This window comes from Echinops telfairi, unplaced genomic scaffold (assembly GCF_000313985.2).
Source record: "Echinops telfairi isolate 266 unplaced genomic scaffold, ASM31398v2 ScPeMD7_25;HRSCAF=90, whole genome shotgun sequence".
In the NCBI taxonomy this organism is placed as follows: domain Eukaryota; kingdom Metazoa; phylum Chordata; class Mammalia; order Afrosoricida; family Tenrecidae; genus Echinops; species Echinops telfairi.
The window spans coordinates 33,268,074-33,276,999 of record NW_022103922.1 but is presented as its reverse complement, the minus strand read 5'-3'; the positions used below and the strand labels follow the sequence as shown (position 1 = coordinate 33,276,999).

At 57.6% G+C, this 8,926-nt stretch overlaps 2 protein-coding genes across 3 annotated transcripts in view; one reads left to right on the top strand and one right to left on the bottom strand.

The window, feature by feature from the left end:
* The window catches only part of CD72 (CD72 molecule), a 6,520-nt gene extending 1,910 nt beyond the window's left edge, over positions 1-4,610 (top strand). Inside the window, exons 3-6 of the mRNA XM_045289380.1 lie at positions 1,931-2,161; positions 2,761-2,891; positions 3,896-4,036; positions 4,305-4,610. Coding sequence (XP_045145315.1) covers positions 1,931-2,161; positions 2,761-2,891; positions 3,896-4,031 — 498 coding nt within the window. The 3' untranslated portion in view covers positions 4,032-4,036; positions 4,305-4,610. The remainder of the gene's footprint in view (positions 1-1,930; positions 2,162-2,760; positions 2,892-3,895; positions 4,037-4,304) is intronic.
* On the bottom strand, positions 4,559-8,873 carry TESK1 (testis associated actin remodelling kinase 1). Of its 2 annotated transcripts, XM_004712400.3 has the most exons (10): positions 8,655-8,873; positions 8,442-8,563; positions 8,304-8,352; positions 7,510-7,656; positions 7,115-7,197; positions 6,834-6,924; positions 6,379-6,462; positions 6,167-6,256; positions 5,928-6,042; positions 4,559-5,683 (listed from the first exon to the last, which is right to left on the bottom strand). In XM_004712400.3, exons 1-10 carry the CDS (start codon positions 8,871-8,873, stop codon positions 4,797-4,799), a joined length of 1,887 nt encoding a protein of 628 aa, XP_004712457.1. In that variant the 3' UTR covers positions 4,559-4,796. The 2 variants fall into 2 exon arrangements, with proteins under 2 accessions (XP_004712457.1, XP_045145174.1); XM_045289239.1 differs by lacking the exons at positions 7,115-7,197; positions 8,304-8,352; positions 8,442-8,563; positions 8,655-8,873 and having other exon boundaries at positions 7,510-7,649.
* Between the last annotated feature and the right edge of the window lie 53 nt (positions 8,874-8,926).

Here is an 8,926-nt window from a genome sequence, read left to right as displayed (position 1 = left end):
GGTGGTCTTGGGGGTGGCAGCCAAGAACCCAAACGACGGCGGCGTCTAAAGCAGCCTGCTAAACTCCGGTGTCACTTGGCATGCCGTCTGCGCCAAGATCTGAGACCTCCTCGTGTCTGGATGGGACTTCGCAGTTTTCTTTTGGTGACCAATTGTATTTCTCTTTTGCGCTTCGCCCTAAAGAGAGACTAGATGGTCTCAATACATTTGGGACAGCCTTTCCCTCTCCCCCATAAAAAAAGGGGGGGCATCTACTGAATGTGAGAGGGGATGAAGTGGCGTAAGGAAGTTTTGTAGGGAGCAAGTCAGCCACCAGGGCGGCGGCCAGGCAGTGCTGAGCCCCGGCTGAGACAGGAGACAGACAGCCAGTTCAAGGGCACCAAGACGACAAACTGTACAAGGCGGGCACTTGAGTTCACTCAGAGTTGAGACTTTGCTAGCCCCGCGGGTGCACCGAAGGATGAAGTGCTTGCGGGGAAGGACTCCGCGTGTCAGCGGTAGGGAGGGAGGGAAGGAAGACCCGGGGCAGCTGGTGGGGAGGGAAACACAGGCCGGTCTCTGGTTGCAGGCCTAGGTGAGGTGGGAAAGTGCCGCGGGGGGAAGGGTGGGCAGTTGTGGTGATCTGAGTGAATGTCTGAAGTGGTTCAGCACAAGAGCCCCTTCCCTGAGAGACCCAGGAAGTAAGCCTCACAAGGGGGATGGAGGGCCAGGGCTGCTTCACAGGCCCTTGCTGACTCAAGCCTGGGAAATCATCCAGGTGCCCCCAGGTCAGAGAGCAGCCTTGCCCCAGGTCAGCAGTCCCTCAACCTTAACTTGCCTGGTCTTCTAGGACCCCAGACTGCTTTCTCCTCTTTGTACCCCCTCGCCCTACCCCACAGTGGGGCTGGGTTCATGCTTTCAAAAGGGATGGACCCTCCACCAGCTTCCTACACCACCCCCACTCATCCCCACCTCCTCACTCTGGAACAAAACCCTTCTCTGTAAAACTCCACTCGGACTTTCTCTTCTTTGTAACATATATATATATATATATATACATTTATCTATCTATCTGTCTGTCTATCTATCTATCTATCTATCATCTATCTATCTATCTATCTATCTATCTATCTAATCTAATCTACCTACCTACCTACCTACCTATCTATCTACACACACACACTCCTGAGCCTTCTACCATGCCTGCCACTTAGCCTATACCCTCTGAGAGAGTCACCCTGGACTTCCCATACGATGGAATCGCCAAGTAGAAAGAAAATGCTTTGAGAATGATGAGGGCAACATATGTACAAATGTGCTTGACACGGTGGATGAATGTGTGGATTGTGTTAAGAGATGTAAGAGCCCCCAATATAATTATTTAATAATACTTTTTAAAAGATGGACGCACAGTGGGTGGCTGAGTGGAGACAGGGCAGTGTGGTGGACAGCAGGGAGAGGCAATGAGTGCTCCCAGGAGGGTGGAGGCAGGACTGCAGAGGGCTGGGCTGGGCTGGAATAGGTGGTGTGACATTGGAGAGAAAGGGATGCGTATTTCTCAAGGATAGTCAGGAAAGCAGGAGAGAGGAGACATGAATCCTGAGGGGAAGAGAAGGGAAGTGGAGACCATTTCAGTGAGTGAAAGCGGAACCATGTGGTTTGCTTGTGGGAGAGTGGATGAGGGAGGGATGGCTTGAGGGGCGTGGGGAGACTTGTGTATATGCAGTTGGGGATGCCAAAAAACAATTATGAGGAGCCTGGGTGAGGCTAGCAAAAATGGGGGTGTAGATTGTAATTTGTCAGAAATAATGACGTCGACTCCACTGAAGTACACCTCTGATTGCTAGAAAGCCGGGTTGAATGTGAAGGCCCTTTAGGAAGTGTCCACAGGCCTGGTACTTCCAGTTGAGGCAAAAGAAAGCGAGCCAGCACGGGCTAGGCGCTACTGTAGGGGAGTGCTGGTTGGTCACGTTCATCCCAAACAGGGCTGTCCTTTCTCCTGGGTCTGTCACACCCTCTCTGCTTTTTAGAAACCTGCTGTCCTGTGGGCTGGCTACTCAAGAGCGGGCGCTGCTTTTACTTCTCATCGACTAAGAAAACTTGGGAGGAGAGCCGAAAACATTGCAAATCTCTGTCCTCCGACCTGGCTTCATTCAAAGAGCCTCCACAACCTTACTATTTCGTAAGAATACGCTTACCCACTGATAGGTTGGGGTCTGCCAGGTCAAGGAACATATGCCCTCAGACATGGCAGGGCACACGTGGCACTGGCATGCATGCTGGGCTTGCCAGGCCCGTGGTGATAGCTGACCACAACGCTTTACCATGGAACCTGCTTAGGGCCTGAGTATCACAATACAGCGCTCCCCGAGGCCCAATGAGCTGAGTGGAGTTGGTGTAAAAGTTTTATAAATTTATGAACCATCTCTACTTCAACCTGTTTCTCACCCCAGCTTTCTAGCCAGTTCCCCGGCTGCTGCACAGCCTTCTTTGAGGTTCAGGGATTCTCAGGGACAGATACCATCTGTACCTGGTCGGCTGGATGGTGGGGTGGGTTCCCTGTGACCAGAATAGTCCATCAAATGGTCCCCTTCCAAAGACTGGCAGTCTTCGCCAACTGGGAGGTGAACTAAAGGGTGAGCCTGCCCCTGCAGGGTGGACCCTGGACAGATGCAGGCACAAGCCCTTTGTCCACAAGCATAGGCCTCCATAGGGTGGTTATTTTCTTCCTGTATTTCTCAGCACTGTCCACAAACCTCGCGTCTCTGAATCTCCCCTCAGACGAAATTCAGAGCAGTCTCAGATCTGTTGTCATCACAGGCTCTATCTGATTCGTACTGGATTGGCCTCAGGTTTGATAAGACCTGGCAGTGGGTTGACGGCACACCATTCACTGGCCATAGACTCTCTTGGTAAGTGTTAGGACTTTTGGTCAACACCATGTTCCCTTCCTAGTGATTTAGATTTCCTCCCTAGGTCCCGCTCCCTGAAATCTCTCACAAATCAATATTGTAATTGCCCTTTTGTCCAGTTGATTAATAATTGTCCAGAGCAGTCTTATGCTCTATTCTGTCCCCAGTACCTAGCACCCCATGTACACAAAATTTGGGGGACCGGGAGGAGTAATTACTTGGTTGGGGCCTAAATCATCTTTCCCTCCCTCAGCTGAGAATTTAGCCAGGGTTTCACAACTGATAGTGGTGGCACAGTGGTTACATGATCCATAAGGTCACCAGTTCGAAACCACCAGCCACTCCTCAGGAGAAAGATGGGAATTTCTTCACCTGTAAAGCGTTATAGTCTTGAAACTCTCAGGGGAGTTCGACTCCGTCCCGTCCCATAGGGTCGGACACATGGACTAGATGGTAGTGAGGAAGTGACAAGGGGCCCTGCTGGCGGTGTGGCTCAGGCTGCTAAACACCACTTCAGAGGCCTCCGTCGCTCCTAGGGAGAAAGATGAGGCTCTCTGCATGTGTCTCAGAAACCCTATCTAGTGGTCACTGCATTGGAATTTGGCCAGGTCACAGCTGGCGTAGAACCTTGGCACCCTAACCTACCTTCCCACCCTTTGACAAACCTGCCAAAATGTCTTGAGTCGGGTGGGTGCTAGGGCTGCCCAGGGAAGTGAACTAGAGAGCAATGAGGTGGCTTCAAGCTCAACCCCAGGGCCCCGGACGCAGGTGTTTACCTCCCATCTAGTTTTCTCTTTAAGACCTTGACTTTCCCCTCCCTGGTCCCAGTGCCATTTCTGGTTGGGGTCCAGCCACTGGATCCTGAGCCCCACTCAGGCATGGTCAGTGTCGGGGTGGTGGGGTGAGTTAGGACTTGAGGGAGGCTTTAAGTGACGGTGAGTGCAGACAGGAGGGCAGAAGGAGGGGGCGAGAGCTGACTCTGGCTTGACTTTACCACCAAACAGGTATGAAGGAGAGTGTGCTGTATCAAAAAAGTGGTGGTCAGCACCGCAGGAAGTTATGTGTTCAAACACGCTACCCTACATCTGTGAGATGACATCCCTCAGAGATTCAGACAGGGACCACCTTGTGCACTTCTGAGCTGGGTAAGTGTGTGTGTGATGGGAGACTTAGGGAAGGGGGTCTCGGAGCAGGGTTCCAGACTCAGAGGGAAAACTGGTTCCTGGGGAAGGCAGTCCTGTTCAGGGGCCTCCGCAGCAGCCTGTCTGCTTGTGTAGAGGAGGGCAAGGCTCTGAGAGGGGCGGGCAAGGCCTACACTGAAGGCAGGCTGGGGTTGTGGCTGTCTGGAGCCTGGGGAGGTAGAGCGAGCTGCTTGAGGGTTCTGGGGACCTCCCTGCTGCCTTACTCTTACAGATACTGAGGCCAGCAAAAGCCTGTGTCCCTCCTCCCTAGCCTGCGGCCTGTAAGGCCGATGGTGACCTCCCTCGGTGGCTCCCTCACCGCCTGATCTGCACCCGACACTTCTAGACAGCCTGCTTGAAACCCTGTTCCAGAAAGGGGACCGTTCCTAGGAGAAGGATGAAGAAGCCTCTGGAAGGGACTTGGGCCTCCCCAAGACCCCCCACAGCAAAGTGGGGAGGGGGAGGAGGGCGCATGGGCTGAGTGGATAGGGGCAGCCCGGAGCCAGCCAGGCAGTTTTATTGAAATACTTTTAAATAATTTGCACGTGTGTTCGTCTCCTGTGTCTGGTTCTGGGATGTCCGTGGGAGTGTGCTGGGCAGGCGGTGCTCTGTCCCTCAGTCCCTGCTGACTCCCGGTACGGTGTGGGGCCAGCACTGACCAGCCCCTGCGCTCTGTCCTCCCAGGGTGTCCACTGTTGCAGGCCGGAGCCCGAAGGCCCCACTGCTAAGAGCGTGCCCCAGGCAGCTGCAGACTGGGCGTGGGCGGCTTGGCATGGTGCCCGCGGTGGCAGAGGAGGCTGCCTGCCTCACAGTTCAGGTTGCGGTAGCGGGCAACAGCTGGTGTGGGGCGGGGGCACATGGACAGGAAGCCAAAGCTGAAGGGGCCGAGGCAGCAGCCAGGGCAGGGCAGCCCCTCGTCGGGCTCCCGGGGAGCTGGAGGCGGTGGCGAGGGTTCTGTCCGCTCCAGGGCTGCCGCCTGGGGCAGGCTATGCCGGGCCCTGGTCCAGGGCTCCCCAGCCCAACCTTGTGGCGAGTTTACTACCACGGCTGGGGGGTTGTTGTTGAGGGGAAGTCCTGCTCGAGGGGACCAGGCGTGGGAGGCAGAGGAACAAGTGCTGATGAAGTTGTCTGTGGTCAGGGCCAGGGGTGGCTGGGGCGCTGGTCCCGGGGGAGCTGGCTCAGGGCTGCTGCCCTCACACGCCATTCCTTCTTCAGCCGTGGGGCCCCTGGGGGGAGGGCCAGGACCTGGCAGAGCTGTCTCCAGGCGTCGGGGGAGCTCAGGAGAGGAGGGCAATGAGCGGCAGCGGCGAGCAGGTGTCCCAGGCTGAGTCAGGGTCTCCGGAGTGGTAACCAAGGGTAGGTGGGTGGAGGACAGCGGTGATGGTGGCACGAGAGGGAGTGGGGTGACCGGCTGGCTGGGTATATCCAGGAGCTTGATCTTGCCACCCCTGAGGTCTTCCCGCAGTGAGAACGGGTTGACTCGGGTCAGATTGTCCCCCCAGGTGGGGGGCGATCCTGGCGATGGGGGCAGGAAGAGGTCTGACCGGCTTCGGGAGAGCCGGGGGTCTGGCCTGGGAAGCGTGGCAGAGAGACCTCCTCTTGGAAGAGACCCTGTGGACAGAGAAGTCTTGCATCACTCTGTCAGCACTTGGCAGTGTTCAGAGCAGGGACTCCCACCAGACGCTTTAGGAAGGGGGCTGTCATCTCTAGCTCCTTTTACATCTTTCTTCCTCGGCTCCCTCAGGCTTCAAGAGATAAAGCCATCGTCTCTGAGCCACCCCTCGCCCATCCTTCTCAGCTAACACACTGATTGAGGCCGAAGGCCTTGAGAATGGTCAAAGTCATGCCCACTTACCCAGACTGGGATTTGGGGGAGCCCTGGCCAGGGGGACAGGCTCAGGCAGCTGCTCCAGGATCCATTCCAGGTGCTGGGTGATTTCCGTGAAGGGGGCACGGGCACAGGGTTCCAGCTGATGGGTAGGAATACAGGTAGCTCCTCTAAGTGCTCCTCCAATTACCGGAGACTCAAAGGGCAGCTGTGTCAGCTCGTGGTTGGGGACAGGGACGGGTGGGGAGGGCATGGAGGGGTCTTACACTGCAGCAGTGGATGGCCAGGAGCAGGAAGGGCAGCGGGCAGTCATCCCCCACCAGAGTGCGGAATGCTGGCACGTCCAGGCCAAAGTCCTGTGGGGACCGCAGAGAGGAGAGGCCTCCACATCAGCCTTCCTTGGGCTCTACTTCTGCCCTCCGTCAGGAGCCCAACCTCCCGGGTTCCCTCCTTCCTTTCCAAACCCCGACACAGTCACCTCAGTCCGGGGCAGGTAGTCAGGGTCTGCAGGGACTCGGGCGATGAGCTCACAGAGGACAATCCCAAAGGCGAACACATCAGCCTGGGGGGAAGAGACCAAGTCAGCAGGAGGCGCTAGGTCAGGGGGAGTCCTGGCAGTGTGCGTGCGTGTGTGCGTGTGCATATGTATGCTACTTGTGAAGGACACGTGCGATCTTCTCGTTGCCACCGAGTTGATGGCGACTCGTATCAACCCTGTGGGTCCCTGAGACTGGGACTCTTTATGGGAATGGAAAGCCTCATCTTTCAAACTGTTCACCTTGCAGTTAGCAGCCCAATGCGTAACCCACCACACTTCTAGGGCTCAACTGGGCTCTCAGGGCTCCTGACTATCTGGTGGGTTTGCTGAGGAGCTTGGGCTGGGCCCCTGAGTATGTCAGGGGTCTCTGGAAACCCAAAGGGCTGACGGCTCACCTTCTCATCATACAGCTCGCCCCGTAGCACCTCTGGAGCCATCCAATATGGGGAGCCCACCACTGCCAGCGGCTCCTTCCTTGCCCCGTCTCTGCAGGGGGCAGGGCCAGGGTGGTCAGAAGCAGCCCACTCAGGCAAGCCCCACCCACCCCAAGCAAAAGGGGATGATGTGAAGGCCCTCCCACCCTAAGGGAAAGGTCCCTGGGGGCCCAGCATTCTAGATGGTTCCTTCAGGCAGGGGTTCTCTGGATGGTCTAGGGGATGAGGGGTATCCACCTCACCTATACACAGGAATCTTTTCAGCCAGCCCAAAGTCACCCACAACAGCGGTGAAGCCTTGGTCTCCCCGTCGGACCAGACAGTTCTGAAACATACATATGGCACCGCCAAACACCCATCACCTTCTGCTGTCTAGGCGCTACACCCCGCCAAAGCCCAGACATTCCACCAGAGCCCCAATCCCTGTTCTCCAAAGCACCCAAATTGTGTAACACCACCCATCTCTCAGCGGGACATTAGGCCTCTCAGAGCACCCCAGCCCCGGACATTCTCCAATGCCCTAACATATAATCCAACGTCCTAATGTCCCTTTTACACACACTTCTGTATCCATGGGCTAGTTATCGCCTGACGGTCTCAAACTCTCTTCAGGCCCCCAACCAAGCAGCCGGCCTACCTTGGATGTGAGGTCTCTGTGGAATACACCTTTGGCATGCAGGTACCGCAGGCCATGGGCGATGTCCAGGGCCAGGTGGAGCCTGATAGGCCAGGACAGGGGTTCAGGGGAGCTGAGCAGCTGTTCCAGCGTCCCCCCATTCATGTACTAGGTTATGGCGGGGGAGGGGGAAAAAGAGGAATGAACATCAATGCTTACTCCTGTGCCTCAGGCCCCCCATGTATCATCCAGAGGCACAGCAATGTAGGGGCATATCCAGAGGCACAGCTTATGTTCCAGAACCACTGTCCAATAAGGTCTCCACCAGCCAAGAACCATCAACACCCCGCCCCCCCACTGCCACGGAGTGAATCCAGGCTCGCAGTGAGCCCACACAGGGTTCCTGAGACTACAGCTGTACGGGGCAGGTGGCTTCATCTTTCTCCCTCGGAGGGGCTGGTGGGTTTGAACCACCAACCTTGCTGTTAGCAGCCCAGTGCTAATGCCACCGCACCACCAGGGTTCCCTGAGCCATCTCCACGTACTGAAATGAAGTGCAACTAAACACTCAGTTTCTCAGTCACATCCGCCACATTTTAAATGCCACCCAACCTCCGGGGGGCTAGCGGCTACTGTGACAGCACAGATCTATACCTTTCCATCACTGCTGGAAGTTTCTCTCCCGAGTCACTGCGGGTCCAGGGGTGGGCACCTGTTGTGACCTCTTTCTGTGCTTTGCCCCAAGGGAGGTTCTGCCGCCTCTCCTTATCCTACCTGTCCACCTGTCCTGATGACTGCCCCCGGCCCATCCTCACCTCTGTGAGAGCGTGCAGCTGCCCCTGGTGCACACAGACCCCCATGAACCTGGAAGAGAAGGGCGGGCTGTGGGAGCTGCGGCCAGGCGCCACTTGCCTTCTGGCCGCCGCCGGCCCGGGAGGGGCTGGGCCGCTCACCTCAGGATGTTGGGATGCCGGAGCCGGTTCATCAGCTGCACCTCCCGGAGCGTGTTTCCCCGGTTACTGGGGAGCCTGTTCATCTTCAGCACCATGACCTGCCCTGACTGTCGGTGCCGGACCTGGGGGCGACGCGGGCCGGCGAGTCGCGCGGGCAGAGCCCCGGCGGCTGGCAGCCCGGCCCCGCCCCTCTGCCCTCCCGGCCGGTCCTACCTTGTAGACCTCGGAGAAGAAGCCGGCCCCGATCTTCTCGGCGCAGTGGAAGTCGTCCACGCGCGCCAGGCTGGACACGGCGCTGCGCAGAGCCCGGTAGGAGGAGGGCCGGCCCCGGCCCGGGCCTCCGCCCGCGCCCCCCGGGCCCGGAGGACCCTCCCCCGGCGCCTCTCCGGGCCCGGGCCCAGGGCCCCGCAGTGGGGGCCGCTCTCCGGCCATGGCCGGGCCCCCAGCCGGCCTGCCTCACATGGCAGTGTCCCCGGGGCCCGGGC

Bases quoted from the DNA above. Each gene is read 5' to 3' on its own strand.
- TESK1 (XM_004712400.3), bottom strand. From the start codon at position 8,873: ATGGCCGGAGAGCGGCCCCCACTGCGGGGCCCTGGGCCCGGGCCCGGA. The intron at 8,564-8,654 runs GTAGGACCGGCC...CGTCGCCCCCAG, and splicing joins TCTTCTCCGAGGTCTACAAG to GTCCGGCACCGACAGTCAGG. The intron at 6,257-6,378 runs GTGACTGTGTCG...CGGTCCCCACAG, and splicing joins ACTACCTGCCCCGGACTGAG to GACTTTGGCCTGGACGTGCC.